General features: G+C 43.8%; 2 protein-coding genes across 2 annotated transcripts in view; one reads left to right on the top strand and one right to left on the bottom strand.

Annotated features, from left to right (window-relative positions):
• Positions 1–891: 891 nt before the first annotated feature.
• Positions 892–8,189, bottom strand: gemin2 (gem (nuclear organelle) associated protein 2). Its single transcript, XM_034195053.1, has 10 exons — positions 7,964–8,189; positions 6,891–6,975; positions 6,613–6,702; positions 6,386–6,445; positions 5,261–5,371; positions 4,419–4,463; positions 4,273–4,341; positions 4,086–4,196; positions 3,942–4,000; positions 892–1,074 (listed from the first exon to the last, which is right to left on the bottom strand). The coding sequence occupies exons 1-10, from the start codon at positions 8,083–8,085 to the stop codon at positions 1,011–1,013; spliced, it is 816 nt and encodes a 271-aa protein (XP_034050944.1). The 5' UTR covers positions 8,086–8,189; the 3' UTR covers positions 892–1,010.
• ctage5 (CTAGE family, member 5) overlaps positions 8,160–21,990 on the top strand; it is a 37,472-nt gene continuing 23,641 nt past the window's right edge. The window contains exons 1-7 of the mRNA XM_034195052.1: positions 8,160–8,197; positions 9,275–9,441; positions 10,692–10,825; positions 13,419–13,505; positions 15,307–15,544; positions 19,348–19,488; positions 20,247–20,311. Of these exons, the coding sequence (XP_034050943.1) occupies positions 9,333–9,441; positions 10,692–10,825; positions 13,419–13,505; positions 15,307–15,544; positions 19,348–19,488; positions 20,247–20,311 (774 nt within the window). The 5' untranslated portion in view covers positions 8,160–8,197; positions 9,275–9,332. The remainder of the gene's footprint in view (positions 8,198–9,274; positions 9,442–10,691; positions 10,826–13,418; positions 13,506–15,306; positions 15,545–19,347; positions 19,489–20,246; positions 20,312–21,990) is intronic.

Raw genomic sequence — 21,990 nt, 5'->3', positions numbered from 1 at the left:
TGTCCTTGTGTCCAAAAACCAGCCGATTCGGACAGATGGTTCATGGCGACTGACCACACGTATCGTCAACATGTTGTTAGTGGGCGGGGCTTTCAGCTGTAGAGTTCATTAAAATAACCATTTTACAGTCTTAGACAAAATATGATCAAAGGAATAAACAACTCTACAAACAGTTCATTAATATCCTGATAGGTTTCATTGGGTTTATACTAACAAGCTCCGCCCCTCACTGAAATCACCTGAGATGATAAACACATGATCGTGTTTGGTATCACACTGACCTCAAAGTGGTGATCAGAAGAATAATTTTAAACAGAAATTACAAGTAGCCTTCCAGCTCTCTGAGCCGGTGTTGCCAACCGAACGGTCCCCCCTAAAAATCGGTCCACCCTGCTGTCATTGCTCATGCGTCATTAGCCGCAATTCACGGATTATCACCTAGTTTCTGCTTAAAACTGCACTCCAGCCATCATCTATCTCAGAGACAGATATCTGAAGCTTTTGTACAACAATCATTTCCACATAAATTCAGCATTATTTCATCACAAAAGACAGATGAAGCGATCAGAGTGCCGCGGCTACACGAGCTGCTAGCTGATGCATTCACTGCGCGTCGGTCATTTCAAAGCGTCACAGAGTTTTGCCTCGTTTCTGCTTAAAACTGATTTTAGAATGATTAAGAGGTTTTACCTTGTTTTGATGGTTAATAATCACATTATTCCCTTTGATCGCTTTGGGTGAAGAGAGTCTGAAATGACACGTGCAGTGAAGGCAAGCGGACTGATTTTTATTTTTTTGGGGGGGCGGGGGAGGGGGGGTGCTACCGTTCAGTCTGCAACACCGGCGTTGAACAAACATTTCTTCCGGACAAAGCAACAGGATTGCTGAAAGTGCTCCCCCTGCTGACTGGTTCCAATCTGTATGTCCTTCAGGTAAATGAATTTCAAAATTTGAAGGTTGTGTTCTTGATCCAGTTCCTTGCTCCTGAACAGAACCACAATGGCCTGGTTCTACACGGGGAGCCGGTTTGGTGTTGGCTCTTGCTGGTCGGCCAAATCATTCTGCTCAAAGTACCTGAAGACAAACAAACGAGTTCATGAGGCTTCAGACTGCAGCAGCACTCATTAGAACACAGAATTTAATCAATCAATCAATCAATTTTTTTATATAGCGCCAAATCACAACAAACAGTTGCCCCAAGGCGCTTTATATTGTAAGGCAAGGCCATACAATAATTATGTAAAACCCCAACGGTCAAAACGACCCCCTGTGAGCAAGCACTTGGCTACAGTGGGAAGGAAAAACTCCCTTTTAACAGGAAGAAACCTCCAGCAGAACCAGGCTCAGGGAGGGGCAGTCTTCTGCTGGGACTGGTTGGGGCTGAGGGAGAGAACCAGGAAAAAGACATGCTGTGGAGGGGAGCAGAGATCGATCACTAATGATTAAATGCAGAGTGGTGCATACAGAGCAAAAAGAGAAAGAAACAGTGCATCATGGGAACCCCCCCAGCAGTCTACGTCTATAGCAGCATAACTAAGAGATGGTTCAAGGTCACCTGATCCAGCCCTAACTATAAGCTTTAGCAAAAAGGAAAGTTTTAAGCCTAATCTTAAAAGTAGAGAGGGTGTCTGTCTCCCTGATCTGAACTGGGAGCTGGTTCCACAGGAGAGGAGCCTGAAAGCTGAAGGCTCTGCCTCCCATTCTACTCTTACAAACCCTAGGAACTACAAGTAAGCCTGCAGTCTGAGAGCGAAGCGCTCTATTGGGGTGATATGGTACTACGAGGTCCCTAAGATAAGATGGGACCTGATTATTCAAAACCTTATAAGTAAGAAGAAGAATTTTAAATTCTATTCTAGAATTAACAGGAAGCCAATGAAGAGAGGCCAATATGGGTGAGATATGCTCTCTCCTTCTAGTCCCCGTCAGTACTCTAGCTGCAGCATTTTGAATTAACTGAAGGCTTTTTAGGGAACTTTTAGGACAACCTGATAATAATGAATTACAATAGTCCAGCCTAGAGGAAATAAATGCATTAATTAGTTTTTCAGCATCACTCTGAGACAAGACCTTTCTGATTTTAGAGATATTGCGTAAATGCAAAAAAGCAGTCCTACATATTTGTTTAATATGCGCTTTGAATGACATATCCTGATCAAAAATGACTCCAAGATTTCTCACAGTATTACTAGAGGTCAGGGTAATGCCATCCAGAGTAAGGATCTGGTTAGACACCATGTTTCTAAGATTTGTGGGGCCAAGTACAATAACTTCAGTTTTATCTGAGTTTAAAAGCAGGAAATTAGAGGTCATCCATGTCTTTATGTCTGTAAGACAATCCTGCAGTTTAGCTAATTGGTGTGTGTCCTCTGGCTTCATGGATAGATAAAGCTGGGTATCATCTGCGTAACAATGAAAATTTAAGCAATACCGTCTAATAATACTGCCTAAGGGAAGCATGTATAAAGTGAATAAAATTGGTCCTAGCACAGAACCTTGTGGAACTCCATAATTAACTTTAGTCTGTGAAGAAGATTCCCCATTTACATGAACAAATTGTAATCTATTAGACAAATATGATTCAAACCACCGCAGCGCAGTGCCTTTAATACCTATGGCATGCTCTAATCTCTGTAATAAAATTTTATGGTCAACAGTATCAAAAGCAGCACTGAGGTCTAACAGAACAAGCACAGAGATGAGTCCACTGTCCGAGGCCATAAGAAGATCATTTGTAACCTTCACTAATGCTGTTTCTGTACTATGATGAATTCTAAAACCTGACTGAAACTCTTCAAATAGACCATTCCTCTGCAGATGATCAGTTAGCTGTTTTACAACTACCCTTTCAAGAATTTTTGAGAGAAAAGGAAGGTTGGAGATTGGCCTATAATTAGCTAAGATAGCTGGGTCAAGTGATGGCTTTTTAAGTAATGGTTTAATTACTGCCACCTTAAAAGCCTGTGGTACATAGCCAACTAACAAAGATAGATTGATCATATTTAAGATCGAAGCATTAAATAATGGTAGGGCTTCCTTGAGCAGCCTGGTAGGAATGGGGTCTAATAAACATGTTGATGGTTTGGATGAAGTAACTATGAAAATAACTCAGACAGAACAATCAGAGAGAAAGAGTCTAACCAAATACCGGCATCACTGAAAGCAGCCAAAGATAACGATATGTCTTTGGGATGGTTATGAGTAATTTTTTCTCTAATAGTTAAAATTTTGTTAAAACTGTAATCTGGTTCTGCTTAAGTTCTTTGACCCATTCAGTGTTTCAAGAAAAACATCCATTAAACTTGTTCCAGCATTCTGAACTCAAAACCATCTCCGATAATGTGGATTAACAGACAAGTAATTTTAAATGACTGAAAACACTTTCAAATTGGTTTTAAAGCAACAATGAAAATGTCAATTTCAGATAATCTTATCATAACACAGTAAAGGATCAAGTGGTCTGAAGTATATAAATAACTTTTAACAAGGTTTAACCACTTTAACCACTGTCTAAATTATTTCAATCTGAATGAAAACATTTTAAAACTCATCCAAACCACTTTAAACCATTTTTAAATCACTACATAAAGGGGTATTAACCACTTTAAATTGTTCTTTAACTGCTTTAAATGGGTCTAAACCACATTAAACAGGTTTAAAACCCATTTAAATGGGTTTGTTTAAACCACACTGCTGATTTTAAAACCAAAACCTACATCTGATTAACTGCTTTTGTTTAATAGAGTCAGCATGAGAAAAGGCGGTAGGTGTGTCTTTGGAGTTTTCTAAGTTAAAACATGGAATTAATCCTGATTAGTTTTGGTCTTTTTAATGAGCTGATCAAGGTCTGGGGATTTATGTGAATAAATGTCCATCAACTAAACTACTAATGATCAAAATAAAGTTGACTGAAGATTCGGATGACTGTGGTCAGTGGTTACCTGGCAACCAGACAAATGAGGAGGTTGAGGGCAGGCAGCCTGGCGTCGTCCTCACGATCCTGTGAGCCCCACCACGGGAAGAACATCACACGTTACAGCTGAAGGCAATAATATCATTGGTCATGTGGACAGACTGACTCTTACCAGCGTGCTGCGGAGCAAGGCACACCTTCTGGCCAGCTGTCTGATGAGTGAATGAGCTTCAGGCAGCAGCGGCTTCTCCAAACACGCCAACAAGGCAAAAAGCCAGCGGCCCTTCACCACAAGGACACACACGCACTCCGCTGTGTCCAAATACTTAAAAATGAGGAAGAAGAAAACCCAAACTCACCAGCTGTGGGAGAAAGTCTCTGTCCTCAAACCAGTTGATGAGGGTTTCCATCACAGACAGAACTGTGGACTGAATACAGCAGATAATCCAGATCAAAGACATGAAGCGGATAAGATTTAGAGCGTCCAGAGGAGGATCTGGTTTACCTGGTTCAGTCTGCTGACGATGCTCAGGAGGGGAGGGAAGCCCATCTGGACACACCATCAAAACCAGAACCAAACATCAGAAACTGCACACTGACAACCACCGATCAACTCTAAAGAGAACTAATCAATATTATTGAACAAATGTGATTTATGTTTAAGTGTCAGTCTAAGATCAAAGTAAACTGGGAACTCCTAAAATAAACAACATCATGATGGTTTTAGAGATACGTTATAAATGTCCGATCTGTCAGTGTTAACCGGTTTGGTTAACGCCCATACACTTCAGGTGCAGGTGCTGATGCCAGCACCACGCTCAAATTGAGCAAGATGACATTAGCGCCACATGCCGCCAAGACAAGCTGACGCCAGCGCCACATGCCGATGGGAGAAACTGATGTGAGCTTCATGTGCCAACGGGATGAGCTGATGCTCACGCCAAGTGCCGATGGGACAGAGCTAACGTTAGCGCCATGTGCCAACAGGCCAAGCTGACATTAGCGCCACGTGCCGACACAAGTGCCACGTGCCGGAGGGACCAGCTGATGCTAGCTACACGTGTTGCCGAGAAGAGCTGACTAGCGGTGCATGCCGAAGGACAAGCTGATGCTAGCACAACATGGCGACAGGAAGAGCTGACTCTGCCGCCACATGCTGATAGGATAACAGCAACCACTGCTGATCATTTTGCAGGATGTGGTTTGCAGCGTCTTCATGTTCGAGTCCCAACTTTGTTGACATTTGCTGTACATCTCTACATCGTTCTTTTCCCATTTCCCAAAAACATGGTACTTTTTCTCAAACAATCTTTGTGTGAGCAGGAAAACCTCCAGCAGTCACCTCACCTTGTTGTAGTCCACTGCTGGATCTGGTTCTGTTCTAAGGGATACAGAGTCCAGACACACGTTCTCTCCCAAACAAAACCTCTTCCAGCCGCCCTCATCCATCGTCTTTGGCTGTCAATCAAACATCAAAGAAGCAATAAATGATTTAATTTCTCTCTTACAAAGGTTTTTTCAGCTTGTAGGGGCTACAACCCAAAATGTGCTGGGACAACCAGAACTCACCAGTACAAATACCTTCAAACGGACTCAAACATCAACAATCATCCAAATCAAAGCTACACCTCCTATGCAGACACACCGTGATCCTAAAGAAGGAGGTGACAGGGGTTTTGGTCCTTTTGACCCACAATTACTGACCCAACACACACGGTCCTGGTCACACTGCCTCAACCATCAGGTCTGCTGCTGCATCCATCAAGCCACCAAGGACCTTTCAGGACCATCACCACAGAACCACCCTGAGCCCAGACCAGGTTCATACTGCAGAAGTTTCTGAATGAATAACTGGAATAATTCAGGGTTAACTGGAAACAGTAATTTATTGTTCAAGAGCAGGAAAAATAATAAAAAAATAAATACATAAAAATAATGACACCATGGCTGCTAGAGCAAAATTTTTAATCTCCACAAATCTGGTTTCTCCTTAGAAACCATCTTAAAAAGGTTCATGGCACCACAAGAACTGCTACAACCCATGACAGAAACATCTTAGAAGCTTTGGAACCAAACAGACTTCAAGTCACTGAGAAAGGATGTCCAAATTAACAACCATGAATTAATGAAGATTTCTTCAAAAGGTCCAACAGAACTTCAGGGAACTGATGGACGAGTAGGAGGCATCAGATAAAAATGTGACATCATCCACCTTTAAGAGAGGGCCCTATCACCGCAACCTCAAAGACTCCCGACCAATCAGGAGACACTGATCCAAAACTGACAAATGCAAAAGACGCTGACCGAAAACCGACTAATCAGGAGACACTGGTCCAAAACTGACCAATCAGGAGACACTGAACCATACCAGATACACTGTGACTGCAGCACTATGGAGCTGCTTTTGGGAGCATGAATCTTTGGAGATGGTTCCTGAGGAGAACTTGTGTTGTGCTACAGATGTGTTCTCACCATCAGGACATTTGAGTCCAGAGTCTGTTGGCTCCAGTGCTTTCTCTTCCTGTTGATACTCTGAAAACAAAATACAGAATAAACATGAGACCCTCAGGTCTGCTCAGGTGAACCATCTGATCTGGATCACATCACACTTTTGTGGCATTTTATTGGATTTTATTTCAGCATTATCGGACTGTCAAACATTATTTTGAAAAGTCGTGGCAGAAAACACTTCCTGTTACCTGTCTGATATGTGAGAAGTTGCACACTTGCTGCTGTTGCCATCTGAGACTCGGGGAGAAACCCGGTGGAGCTGCACAGCAACCAGCAACCTGGAACCATTTTCACAAAGTGAGCATCCATCAGGTCCACGTGTGGCAGATTTACAAAAAACAAAAAGACACATCAAAATTTATTCTAGTGAGGAACTCACATTTTTACAGGATCTTCCCATTTGTTCCTAGAAGCTTCTCAAAATTCAAGGGAAAAAAAAATACATAAACAAAGGGAGTTTACTCACTGATGCGTTGACAGTCTGCTTCTTTTTCAGTTTCTTGGGGTCGATGTGAGCCACCACCACCTCCGGACACGACGCCGCCTCTAACCTGCCACAAAACACCACGATGTTTGGGAGGACAAACTGGCCCACATCAAGTCAGGTCTGGGAGCATGCACTGCTGTCACCACATCCACCACAGAACTACCCCGGCCCTGGATGGCAACCATCCAGGCAGACAACCGGTCCATCCCCACCTCTTCAAAGTAACCATCTATCTGCTGCAGTCAGGTGACACGTGGGTGTGTCCATGGGCAGGTGAAAATTTGGTTGTGTTCCTGACCTTCTCCAACACTGAGACACCTGCGTGCTGGATCATGTCCAGAGAAGCACACCACATGGACAAAATGTGGTAGCTGATGTTCCCTCACAATGTCAGTGATCCTCCTCATCTGAGTCTCACTAAGTAACTGTTCATTTGAGATCTTCCCAGGTGTCTCTGGGTCTCAAAGTCTGAGGACCCAGACACACGAACATCACTGCTGAGATCAGTGAATGTCTCTCCAAGTTCACCACAGGCAGACACAAGTCTGAAGGATGAGTCCAGGAAGTCACTGAAAGCCTGGATCTTACTGGGTCCAGGACCATCACAAACCCACACTCATCAACTCCTGGAATCAGAGAATCCACTGATTCCACAAAAATCACAACACACAACCAGGTTCCAGTCTTACTGAACTTATTTCAAGTACTCTGTAAGGGTTTTTATTAGTCAGAACCCGGTTTTGGTCTTACTGGGCTCATCTCTGGAACCCTGCAAGGGATTTTATTTGTCAGAACCAGGTTCTGGTCTTACTGTACTCATCCTTGGAATCCTGTATGGGTTTATATTAGTCAGAACCCAGTTCCAGTCTTAGCACTCATCTCTGGTACCCTGTAAGGGTTTTTATTAGTCAGACCCGGTTCTGGTCTTACTGGACTCATCTCTGGAACCCTGCAAAGGCTTGTATTCGTCAGAACCAGGTTCCGGTCTTAGCGGACTCGTCTCTGGTACTCTGTAAGGATTTTTATTAGTCGGACACAGGTTCCGGTCTTACTGGACTCGTCTCAGGTACTCCTGCGGTGTTCTGGGAGCTCCGTTCGGCAGCAGTTCGTCCGGACACACTGGGTCACCGACCGGAAGCAGCCTCGGCATGAGTTCGTCCACTTCGCACTTCATTCTGAGTTCTGGTTGAGGACGGTACCGGAAAATAATCAAAATTACAAAACCCGACTGAAAACCCGTAGTGGACGCGGAATGATGATGTCATACACGCGCGCCGGTTTCCGTGGTGATTTTCTGTTTTGTTCTTTTTTAAAAATGTCACTTTTTGTACGGAAGCCTGTGGCTGACTAAAAATGATATCAATTGGTAAAAGTTCAATGTGTTGTTTTTTTTTATGAATTATTATTTTGAGACACGTGATTGTGAGCAGAGTGACGTCATTCCCCAGAACAGGAACCGACCGGAGCAAAAAGCATGAATTATACAAGAAAAATAAAAAAAATTCCTTATGGAGAAAGTGTCAGCATTTTGTTCGTTTGTTTGTTATTGTATTTGTTGAAATAAAGTTTTGGATGGAAAAAAAAGCATTAATTAAAATAACGATGCTGAAATTAAAAAAAAAAATTATAAAGCTGGGCTCTTATTCGGTCGTCGCCGCGGGAGAATCGTGTCCTCTGTGTCATCGAGGAAATGCTGCATCTTTCGGAATTTTGTGGATTGTCCAGTCAGTGTGTATCGGATTTTTTTAGGATATAAATTGTTAAAATCTCTTTTATCCAGCGAGTGTGAGAAGGCTACAAAATTACCAAAACTCTGAGATCTGCTGATGGTCTTGGGATGGGTCTCTGAGGGACGCCCAACAAAACAAGCATAGAATGACCATAAGTCCCAACTGTAGAGATGTCACAAGGCCAGAACATGTGGACCTCATTATCATGCGTCTGATGACGCACTTCACAGGATGGATCAATATCAGTATACATTTAAAAAGTCTGACATTGGTCGTCTCTCCCCCCGCCCCCCCAGAGGCCTTCACATTTGCCTTCACTTCTTCAAAGTCAGTGAGTTAAAGTTTGACTAAACCCACTCAATCAGCTGAGGGTGAATTTAAGTAAAACGGAGTTTGACTCCGGCACCTGCTGGGACCAGGTCCAAGCTCACTTTAAGTCTATCATTGAGTGAACTTTGGGGCCCCAGCAGCTGGATTGGGCCCTGGGACTGACAGGTTGCCATACTCAGAACAAAGTCCACCAAAGTCCACTTTTATATATCGCTGTAATGCAGATGTGAGTTGAGTTGACTCCTTTTAGTCAGCAGCTTGTTAATGATTATTCGGATATCTTATCTTCACTCTGTCATTCAGCAGCCAGACGCCATCCCACGCTGCAGCCGCCGCAGTTCTTCTCATCAGAGTGTTGGAAATGTGGCTTCATTTGCTGTCTGCTGCAGCCACACTCTTTGTGTCTCTGGCCAACGTCGATCTCAGCCTTTTGTCAAACTATAAGATTTGTGGCCATGCTGGATGTGAGAGTAAGTTTTTCTATTGCTTTTTAACTTCATCTGTGCATCGGGTTTCAGCAGGAGAACTTCACACTGATTTTCATACAACTTCAATGATCAGCAAAAGGTTCCTTTAAATGTAAGGCCACCTAAAGGGGTGGAGCCAGGACATTTTTAATTTTTATTTTACAGGAATAGGTCATGGTGAGAAACAGTGTCATATGTTTCTCATTACAGTCAAAGTGGAGTGTGTGTGAGTAAAATATGATTCATAATGAGATACTCATTTGATTGACACAATATTATGAGAAGAGTCATCAGGCAGTGACCTCCAGTGTGCAGTGCACTGAGCAGGTTTGAGGCAGAGTGTGAAGTGAATGGGATGATGATCAGCATCGCCACATCAGAGTTCATGGTCCTCTGTTGGAAAATGGTGGATTGTTCCCTCTTGGTCAGAGGAGAGTTACTGCCCCAAGTGGAGGAGTTTAAGTATATCAGGGTCACAAGTGGTGGTAAGTTGGAGCATGAGATCGATAGATGGACTGCGGCAGTGTCTGATGTTTTATAGATGCTGTACCAGACCATCGTGAAGAAAGAGTTGAGCCTGAATGTGAGTCTTTCAACTTACAAGTAAATTTACGCTCCTATCCTCATCTATGGTCATGAACTTTGGGTAAGGCCCAAAAGAATAAGGTCATGAATACAAGCGGCGGAAATCCATCAGGTATCTGGGCCTACACTCCTTGACAGGGTGAGAAACTGGACTATCCGGGAGGGACTCTGAGTAGAGCTCCTGTTTCGTCACATCGAAAGGAGCCAGCTGAGGTGGTTTGGACATCGGGTGAGGATGTTGCCTGGTTGTCTCCTTGAGAAGGTTTTTCAGGCATGTCCAGGTGAGAGGAGACCCCAGGTAAGACCCAAGACACATTGGAGGGATTATATTTCCTAGCTGCCTTGGGAACTCTTCAGGATCCCCTGGTAGAGGACTTGGCTGTGGATAGGGAAGTCTGGGATGAGCTGGTTAGTCTGCTCCCATTGTGACCTGGACAAGTGTCAGAAAATGATGATGATAAAATCTGGAACTTGCTTTTATGAACCTTGGTCTGAATGTAGGTTAGGGCATTTATATCAGAGTGAAAGGAGGAGCCTTAGAAAGGAGACAATCTGATGGGAGCCATATGGGAGATGTTGATGAAGATGAATGATGAAGATCAAGTGCTCACTGTGGTGTTTACTTCCTGGTTCTTACATCCCAACCCTGTGTTGGGTCTTGTGTGCAGGTCCGATGAGCAGGGTCCAGGCCATCAGGGACCACCGTGGGCTCGACTGCCACTTCCTGACCTTCAGACGTGGAGAGAATATCTTTGTTTACCACAAACTGACCGGGCAGAGGTCTGACCTCTGGGCAGGAAGCGTACGTACAAACATACAGGAATCTCTGAAACCTTCAGGTGCTCAGGAATCAGCCGAGAAGATTTATTCAAACTAAATGAGACTTAAAGCACAAAAAAACCCAGATGCTTCTGACAAAACTCACACAGATTGAATCTGCACTTTTCGTTTTTTATGTTTTTTATGAATGCTTTGAAATTTTAAATGTGTGTGTGTGAGAGCCAAAACAGGGGCTTAATAATTACACATTTTAAAAAGTAATACGATAATAATCGTATATTAAACCTTTTGTTCACGTATCACCAACTTAATGGAATTTGTACCTTTTCAACTCACTTTTAAAAGTTTTAAACCAAATTTTAGACACAACCCCAGCTTTAAGTATTTGTTTGTCAGTTCTTGAAACAGTAAAAGTTTTTTTTTAAACCACAGACAATGAACTGTGAAAACAATATTAATTGACAATTCAAATTTTGAGCACTTGCATTCTTCTTCTTTCAGCTGCTTCCATTAGGGGGCCCCAGCCGCCCCACACCAGATCAGTCATAGGTATTAAAGGCACTGCGCTGCGGTGGTTTGAATCATATTTGTCTAATAGATTACAATTTGTTCATGTAAATGGGGAATCTTCTTCACAGACTAAAGTTAATTATGGAGTTCCACAAGGTTCTGTGCTAGGACCAATTTTATTCACTTTATACATGCTTCCCTTAGGCAGTATTATTAGACGGTATTGCTTAAATTTTCATTGTTACGCAGATGATACCCAGCTTTATCTATCCATGAAGCCAGAGGACACACACCAATTAGCTAAACTGCAGGATTGTCTTACAGACATAAAGACATGGATGACCTCTAATTTCCTGCTTTTAAACTCAGATAAAACTGAAGTTATTGTACTTGGCCCCACAAATCTTAGAAACATGGTGTCTAACCAGATCCTTACTCTGGATGGCATTACCCTGACCTCTAGTAATACTGTGAGAAATCTTGGAGTCATTTTTGATCAGGATATGTCATTCAAAGCGCATATTAAACAAATATGTAGGACTGCTTTTTTGCATTTACGCAATATCTCTAAAATCAGAAAGGTCTTGTCTCAGAGTGATGCTGAAAAACTAATTCATGCATTTATTTCCTCTAGGCTGGACTATTGTAATTCATTATTATCAGGTTGTCCTAAAAGTTCCCTAAAAAGCCTTCAGTTAATTCAAAATGCTGCAGCTAGAGTACTGACGGGGACTAGAAGGAGAGAGCATATCTCACCCATATTGGCCTCTCTTCATTGGCTTCCTGTTAATTCTAGAATAGAATTTAAAATTCTTCTTCTTACTTATAAGGTTTTGAATAATCAGGTCCCATCTTATCTTAGGGACCTCGTAGTACCATATCACCCCAATAGAGCGCTTCGCTCTCAGACTGCAGGCTTACTTGTAGTTCCTAGGGTTTGTAAGAGTAGAATGGGAGGCAGAGCCTTCAGCTTTCAGGCTCCTCTCCTGTGGAACCAGCTCCCAGTTCAGATCAGGGAGACAGACACCCTCTCTACTTTTAAGATTAGGCTTAAAACTTTCCTTTTTGCTAAAGCTTATAGTTAGGGCTGGATCAGGTGACCTTGAACCATCTCTTAGTTATGCTGCTATAGACGTAGACTGCTGGGGGGGTTCCCATGATGCACTGTTTCTTTCTCTTTTTGCTCTGTATGCACCACTCTGCATTTAATCATTAGTGATCGATCTCTGCTCCCCTCCACAGCATGTCTTTTTCCTGGTTCTCTCCCTCAGCCCCAACCAGTCCCAGCAGAAGACTGCCCCTCCCTGAGCCTGGTTCTGCTGGAGGTTTCTTCCTGTTAAAAGGGAGTTTTTCCTTCCCACTGTAGCCAAGTGCTTGCTCACAGGGGGTCGTTTTGACCGTTGGGGTTTTACATAATTATTGTATGGCCTTGCCTTACAATATAAAGCGCCTTGGGGCAACTGTTTGTTGTGATTTGGCGTTATATAAAATTGATTGATTGATTGATTGATTGATTGATTGATTGATTGATTGATTGATTGATTGATTGATTCATGTCCTCCCTGTCCTCTGCATCTTCCTCTAACTCACCAGCCACCTGTATGTCCTCCCTCAGCACATCTAGAAACCTCCTCTTTGGCCTCCCTCTTCTCCTCCTGCCTGGTGGCTCCATCCTCAGCATCCTTCTCCCTATATACTCTGGGTCCCTCCTCTGCAGATGTCCAAACCATCTCATTCTCACTTCTCTGACTTTGTCTCCAAACTATCCTACCTGAGCTGTCTGTCTAATATGTTCATTCCTAATCCTGCCCATTCTTGTCTCTCCCAAAGAAAATCTCAGCACCTTCAGCTCCGCCTCCACGCACGCACGCACGAACGCATGCACTCACACACACACACACACACACACACACCATTAAAGTATCCAGAAGGTTGTTGATATATTCCAAATATCCAAAACTAAAAGATACAAATTAAATACCTACAATGTAAAAGTGAGAAGCTCCAACCAATGAAAGTCTATTGGGTTTGAATCAATGACTTGATCAACTGTCAATCAGCAGATAATTCCAGCTCTGGCGTGGTTCCTGTCTTCTTTATTTCAGATTGACAAACAGTTTGGATATTTCCCAAAGGATTCAGTGAAAGTCGAGGAGGTCTATGCAGTGATGGAGAAAACTGTGCAAACGCAGGTAAACTCTTCTGACATCACATATCTGTAAAGTCTTCACGCACCTGCTCAAGGTGCACACACAGTGCAGCCGTGTGTTCAGCCTCAGAGGAATACAACAGGTTTTGCTTGTAACTGATTTATTGGCTAAACGAGCTCACATGTGCATGTCACAGCAGTGTTACACCACGTTAGTTTGGAGTGGTGAGCTAACATTGAGAGAATTGGCCCCGTGGCTGGAAGGCCGTGGACCTTCTGAACAGACGTGATCAGTGGTTCCTACTGGGCAGTGGGGAGGAAACGTTGACTGATCATGACTTCACAGATGATGCTGTGATCTTTGTGGATCAGCCCTGATTACAGCAGAGTGAGGAATCTGATAGTCTGGGATTATCCTGGTCCTGGATTAAGGTGCCCTTTGTGCGCTGCAGTAACATTACATCAGTGCACGTGTGATTGAGTATTGTTGTAAAGCGTGTTAAAGATCTGCTCCGACTGTGTGTAAACGTGATATCAGAAGGACAGGCACTGTGCATTACCATTACAAATCTGTCCTGAGTCTGGATTGGTAGGCCAGTGGTCCCTGTGTGCTCAAAGTGCAACCATCACACATGCACTCTAATGTCATGCACGTGAGCAGGACAGAGTTCTGTTTAAGGAAAAAGAAACTCCTGAACAACAACTTACAGGAAAAGACAACATGTGAACCAGGCCGGAGATGCATGTTTAAGTGGGTCAAAGGTCAAAGCTGAATTATTCTTATTTATTTATTTATTTATTTATTTATTTAACCTCTATTGAAACAGGTTAGTGCTATTGGGATCGAGATTTCTTTTACAAGGGAGGTCTGGACAAATTTAAAGTTTCCAATTCATCTAACCCTAACCCCATTCACCCCCATTCAAAACAGTACGAAAGATTCCTGAAGAATCCAGAAGAGTGTGGTTCTGTAGCGAATTTCCATGTAATGACCAGGAGTATTTTAAAGGATGAAGGACTTTCCTGATGTGCACCATGGTCACTGCAGCTGTCTGATGGAGGGATAGAACCTGTGATCTTTCTGTCACACTGCTACTGAATGACTAACTCAGGGTTAATAGGGGAACCTTTGGTTGTTTTAAGGGTCTCCCTATAGAACCCATGCCGGCAGGGGGGAATCTAAAGAATTAAGACTTCCAGAGTGGAGTTTTGGATTTGCACAGGTCTGTTTCCTCCTGGAACAGTCTTGAAAAGGCTCCTGGTACCACAAGCAGCTGTGGAGCCACAACTAATGAACTGATGGAGGAGCTGCAGGCATCACATGGAAATGTGACATCATCCACCTGTAAAACACCATCACATGACCTAAAAGACTGTCCTCATTAATCCAAAGTAAGCCCCCCCCCCCACCCTTTTTTTTTAAAGACGTTGATCTTTGTCACATTAATGAAACTCGTAGATGAACTCAGTAACATGTTTATTGATATGTTCGACAGCGGGTGCACAGATTATGTGTTCGTAGCAAAGGCACAGCTAACAACAACCAAACATGCTGCTTTATGATGTCATTCCAGTGACTACAGTGCTAACACACACACACACTCACGCGTCTCTCCACAGTCCTGACGATCTGCTGTAAACTTTTGTCGAGCTTCATTTTCAGACGAGTTGCTGCACTCCATAAGCAGGAAGCTGGTAAATTAGTGGTGCATATATTCTACAGATTGAACGATGATGTCACACCAACATGAAATTACTATATAGTTCTTGCACGTTCACACCGATGTGTTCACCGTGTTCTCCTAAACCGTGTTTGTTTGTTTTTTTTTCCTCTTGTTATTCAGAAATCGGATTTCTTTTGTACAGATGAGGCAGGCTATCCCACTGACTCCCCTCATTTGGACACTGATGATGTTCAGGAAATCCAGGAGTCACAAACCACCAGAACCAGCTCAGTCTCTGATGACAAAAACGCTGGAAGACGTTCAGCTCCTGCACAATCTCCAGTTTCACGACAGGAAGCCGATGGTCCTGCTGTCAGGCCTCCTGATGAAGAACAACCTGCAGCTGTCAAAGAACAAGGTGGGTCGCCCTCCTCATCCTGGTTCAGTTCTTCTGTGACAGGACTGTTCGGAGAAACAAAAAGCGAGGAAGTTGGAACACAGACGGAAGCCTCTTTGATGTCCTCAGTGACAGGATGGCTGGGTTTGGGAGGAAAAACCAAACCAGACCAGTCCACAGAAAGTGAACCAAGTGACAACAAGAGAACAGAAGAAGAAAACGAAGCTGCTGGAATAGCCATGAGTCGATGGTTCAGTTTTGGAGAAGAAAAAATAAGCCCCACAGATAAAGAAGAATATGGAGAAAAGGATGAAGAAAATGAAGATGGAGAAAGATTCAGGAGCAGAAGGATTGCTGCAGACTCTGACAGTTTCCTAGATGAGAAGAAAGAGACGGGGACTTTGGATTGGCTGGGAAATGGATTGTCACACAGGCTGGGGTTCAGCTTGACCCAGCAGGAATCCAGGGACAAGGTGTTGGGAACACCTCAGGAAGAGGAACACCAAACGTCCAGTTCCTGGTTTGATCTGGGGCTTGGGAGGATGTTGGGCTTCGGGAAAGACACAAGTGGAGACGAAAATGAATTTACTGATGAATTCAAAGAGACAGAGGAGTACAAATCTGAAGAACAAACCATAGAATTAGAGAATGTTGTCCAGAGTTCACCTGGAGGTGCAGACAGCAAAGAGATAATGAAGGCAGAAGAGGCTGCAGGTCCAACAGAGAGAGAAGTCAAAGTGTTCGAGAACAGCATGAGCTCCAGTCCTGACAAAGACACAAACACACCAGATGTGGGACAAAGTCAACAAGATCAAAACCTCAATCTTGAATCTACAGGACCGGTATCTCAAGCCTCAGATGGAGACCAAGAGAATACACCCAAGGTTAAAGAAAACACTGATTCTCCTCATATGAACCTTGACAAAATGTCCCGGGCTGCAGTGGGAAGACTACACATGGGGGACAACGTTTTCCAAATTGGTATCACTCAAACAAAAATACATACCCAAATGGACAGTGAAGTCCAGACGTCCATGCCCAATGTGGGAAATGAAGTTGATTATATCACAGAAGGATTTAGAACCATTGATCAGAATTTAGCAGGATTTGGCAGCATGGGTGGGTCTGGTCTCAGGTCTGTGGACTCTGTGTCAGATATCACAGGACATTCAGCAGGAGGCATGAAGGATGATAATGATTTGTTCCAAAGTGAGAAAACAGAGTGTGTAGAAGAACAAAGCTTAGAAGTGATGAGTCAGACTGATGACATACACAGATCCACCAATCAGCATGAAGCAAGTAACGCCATCATTGATGCATCTCACAAGAAAACCCAAGTACCGAGTACCACAGGTGACGGTGCATTTTCCACATCTCAATGTGAAGAGTCAGGACATGAGGTCAACAGTGGCAAAGAAATAGAAAGAAGCCATGAAATCAGTTTGACTTTATCCGGCACATACGAGAAAAGGAGACAACCAAATCACAGCAAGGCCGAAAGTGTCAAAGACTCTGACCGGGACACAGAAACAGAGGAGGCATCTAGTTTAAGACCAAAGACAGGGAGTAACCTTCCTGAACCTGACACAGATGGAACTAATCCTGAAATCCCATGTGAAAGTGCATCCAGTCCAGATACCAACACAAAGCAAAGAGACCAGGCCTCTGAGAAACAGCAAACAGACCTGGAATCTGAAACCGGAAACAGAAACCACAGCAAACCAGCTGAAAGTTCAGAGACAGACATTTGGACTGAAAGTGGCCTAAAGTCAGAGGAATCAGAAACTGAGACCAGTCAACAAAGATGGGTGGTTCCTTATGTGGAGACGGAGAACCCTGTGATCGACACTGAGGGGCAAAAATCAGATAGCAAGAAGGAACTGATGACTGTGGAGGAATCAGCTTTCACAGAGAAAGCTGCAAAGACTGAAAGACTCTCAGAGGAGGTGAGTGAGGAGTCAGAGTCACATCACACAAAAGAGAGAGAAGAAGTGAAGGAGGAAAAACAGAAAGTGAAGGATCAGAAGCATGAGAGGAGGGGTGAGGACCGGGAGGGGGTGGGTGATGATTGGACCTTTTCCAGCAGTCACAGTAAAAGCCAGGCTGGACCTGGGACAGGGACAGGGACTGAGACTGATACAGGGACTGAGACTGGGACATGGACTGATACAGGGACAGGGACTGAGACTGATACATGGACTGAAACTGGGACATGGACTGATACAGGGACTGAGACTGAGACTGGGACAGGGACTGAGACTGTAACAGGGACAGGGACAGGGACTGAGAATGATACACGGACTGAGACTGAGACTGAGACTGGGACATGGACTGATACAGGGACTGAGACTGAGACGGAGACTGGGGCGGGAACTGGAACTGGAACTGGGACAGACACTGTGGCTGGGACAGGGATTGGGACTGAAGCAGGGACTGAGACTGAGACAGGGACTGGGATTGGGACTGAGACAGGGACAGGGATTGGGACTGAGGCAGGGACTGAGTTTGGGACAGGGACTAGAACAGGTACTGAGACAGGGTCTGAGACTGGGACAGGAACTGAGATAAGGTCAGGGACTGGGACTTGGGGAGGGATTGGGACTAGGACAGGGACTGGGGCCAATCTGGTGGAAGAGGAAACAATGGAGGAGGAAGAGAAAAAGCAGACAGCAAATGATGTTGAGCAGGAGAGGAGAGGTGAGGAAGAGGAGTACAACGGTGATCAAGACTTTCCTGATAAAAGCAAAAGAAGAACTGAAGAAAAGAAAAATGAGCAGGTGGAAGACAGAGAGGAAGCTGAGAAGCTGGAGGAACTAGAAGAGACAATAAAGCAGAAAGAGAAGAAAGAGGAAGGGCATGATGAGGAGGTGAAGCGTCGTTCAAAAATAACTTCACATTTTGACAGGAAGCAAGAGAAGACAAACAAACAAGGTGACAAAGGCACGTCTACAGATAGGACTCTAAGGAATGATGGTGGTCAATCCAGCACCACGGAGGAACGAGAACATTCAGCCCCACATGGGGGCACTGTGCTGTCCGAACAAATGGGTCTGAATACATCTGGAGAACCTTCTGGTTCTTTGGCTCCCTCTGATGATCAGAGCAGTGAAAGTGAAGGAGCATTCAGTGATTTGAAAAACACTATCAGCTTTCTGGTCACACCATTTGCCCCCAGTGAGGACTCCAGTCCAGGTGAGACATCACCGTGTACCTCTCTAGACTCACCTTCCAGTGCTTCCAAACATCAGCATTTTAGCCAAACTGACATGTCATCGCCACCTCCCACCCCATCTGTACTGACAAACCCAGAACCCAACGTCAAAGCAAAACCAACATTTACCAGACATTACAGGAACCTCCTGAACCATATGAGTGTGGACGAGACCATCATCCTGATAGAGCTCTTTGGCGCACACAAACTGCAGTTTCTGGATTACACTTTGGACAGTCCACAGACTGAGCACTCTCACACTGACCAGTCAATAGTGATGGACATAGAACACCTTCTGCATCACCACAGGGAGGCATTGTTCGCTCCCCGTGTGAGGCTGACCAATGGCCTGCAGGAGGACCTAGAGAAGACCAGGATGGTCATCGCTCTGCAAAAACTAGATATGCTCTTAGCAAGAGTCAGAGAGATGTTCAGCACATGGCAGTCCACATGTCAAGGTATTCAAACATCAGGCTTACAATGACCTTGTACATGGATATGAGTTTTGTTGAAATGTGGTGAAATAATGGATTGGAATTTGGTGGCCTGCTACTGTTCTTCATTTCGGCTTCACTTTTTTTTTTAAATCTGTATTTCTTCCTCTTGAATACAGAACTTGGAGACAATCAGAGGAAGACCTCTGAAGAACCTTCTGAAGGTCTGGATATTGAAGGGATGAACAACGACAAGGACGGTCAATGGGATGGAGACACAAGGACTGAAAGTGAGAAAGGAGGAGCTGGATCCAGACAAGGTAGGAATGACTCCAAAACTAGGATCCACCAAAGATATTCACTCACAACTAAAGCAGATATCCATTTCATTCCATGGCACTAAAATATGCAATCCATTTTATTTATACAGCACCAACACACAAAACAAGTCATCCCAAAGTGTTTGATCCTTCCCCAGCCCATGAGCAAGCACATCAGCAATAACACAGACAAAGTTGTTTTTCCACTAATGTGAGTTATGCTTAGCTTTCATCACCTTCTAGTCCTTCTTTTCTTCCACTTTGACCTTCCTGTTGAGTATTTGATCCCATATTCACTCACAGACTTGACACCGTGTTCCTCCATCGGTTACCTGTGGGAGGCATGGTGTCCCACATTTGGCAGACACCACAATGAGATGTGATGTTTGATTAATGTGGTGCCTCAAAGTTAACTCACCTCCAATGACTTCATCCTCATTATCTGTCCTTTTGATGCTGTGACTTGCAGGATAGTAATTCACAGCAGATCCGAGGTAGATCTGCATGTTGATTTGGCACAAGTTTTACACCAGATGCCCTTCCTGATGCAACTCCACATTACGTGGAGAAATGTGGCAGGGGTGGGGTTTCAACCACTTGGCCACCACCTCTTCATTAATGCTGCAACTTATAGGATGATGGCCTTTAATGTTTTTGAGTTATTGCTCGATTTTTGCTGTACGCTGATACCATCTAAAATAATGTTTGGAAAACCGTAGGAGAGACTTTAAAGTCCACCTCATTTTGATTTGAAACAGATATGATGAAGCAGGCTGGCGGTGAGGTCGGTAAACATTCAGCTGCAGTGATGGAACTCCTCCAGGTAAGATCTCAGTAACTTCACTCTGGTCTCATCGCCCATGAACCACAAACCAGTCTGAAACAAGTACAGCATCAGTCCAAACCCTATTATTATTACCAAAACTCTTCAATACATCATGAAAAAACCAAACATTAAATGACCATTTTGGCACACTTTGATGTATTTACAGTAAATTACTTTTACAGGCAGTTCACTGGATGAATACGTCATTGACTATCTTTAATTTCATTTCCATCAGTCATTAATAAATACAAACAGTATGGCAGAGGTAAGTCCTGTCCAGGCACCGGTGCTTACACCAGGGTACCGCAGTGTGAACTGGATGACAGTCTGTGTTGCGCTTCCTTCAGAGGTTGTTGCTCTTTGTGCCTCTGTAGTCGTAACACCGCAAGAAGGAAAAACACACTAAAAACACAGAACACATTCCAAGTCTGAACGGGTTCTCCAGAAAAGAGGTGATTGATACTCCGAGCCACATGGTGGCGGGCGCGTGCAAAGACCATTGTTTGTTAGCCTTCATCCGTAGATTAGTGGACGTGGTGCTATGACGTCACAGACGTCAAGCCCAGGTTAGGTTCCAGCTACAGCTGTTAATGTCGGTAAAGTCTTCAGCGAACCAACATTTAAATACCGTTTAAATGAAGTAAAGCCGGCGGACATGACGGAGCCTTCAGTGATGGAGGACGCGGTGAATCGAGCGGCTAATTTTCAGTCGACGGCAGAAACTTATTACAGCGTTGCTGTGGAGAAAGTGAAGGATGTACGTATAGCTCCTTTAGCTTAGCATCAAGTAGCCTCAGAAATATGAACTCTGTTTCAAATGTATTATATACAGATTAATTTTTGTCTGTGTAGACATGTGACACATTTCAAAGCGTTTTATTGTTGGAAATCAGTTTTTAACAGTTTAAATTCTTTCAACTAACTGGACACTGAAGCTGAACACCTGAAAGGTTCGTTGAGTTTTCGAGTGATGTGGATCAGGTTGTTCCAGGGTGATAGAAAACCCTTTGATCTGGACTGTGTACAGACTGTGGATCCTGTCTCTGGTCTTGTTCCTGGTTTGTTGGCAGACTTCTGTATAATTTATCTTTTTTGACTGTCTAAAGCAACATACTTGTTAACAAGTGATCCTTACTGTCAGCAGAACTGGACTTTAAAGTGGAGAATCATTTGTTGGTGATATTACGTCTCAGTGCATCATCAGGCCATTGAGAGATGCTGTTTGGGAAACATTTGAACTGTCCATGGTGGATGTGTGAGGTACCTCAGGGTTCTGTTGTAGGTCTGCTGTTGTGTATATGTCACACTGTATCTCTTCTATGGATTATTAGTTGTGAATTTAACTTTGACTGTTGTGCTAAAGATACATAGTTTGACGTGCCTCTTTGTGTTACCCACCTGGCTGGAGAAGATAACATCACATGACCACCAACAGTAAGCAGAAGGTCCCACTGGATTTGTGTAAACATGGCTATCAGTGTCCTGTTCAGCAGTTAGCTGATGGCTAAAAAAAAACCCTTCTGCCTCTGGATAAGCACTTACTGCAGTTTAAGTTTATTTCAGGAGGTACTGGAGTAGCTTACTAGGTGCTAATGTGAGAAGTGCTGCATGCCTGTATCAAATAGTTCATTTAGCGTGAATGGCTGAATTTTCAATTTAAAAACCTGAAGCTGATT

Source organism: Thalassophryne amazonica, chromosome 19 (genome assembly GCF_902500255.1).
Source record: "Thalassophryne amazonica chromosome 19, fThaAma1.1, whole genome shotgun sequence".
Classification (NCBI taxonomy): Eukaryota; Metazoa; Chordata; class Actinopteri; order Batrachoidiformes; family Batrachoididae; genus Thalassophryne; species Thalassophryne amazonica.
This window is presented reverse-complemented; position numbering and strand designations above follow the sequence as displayed.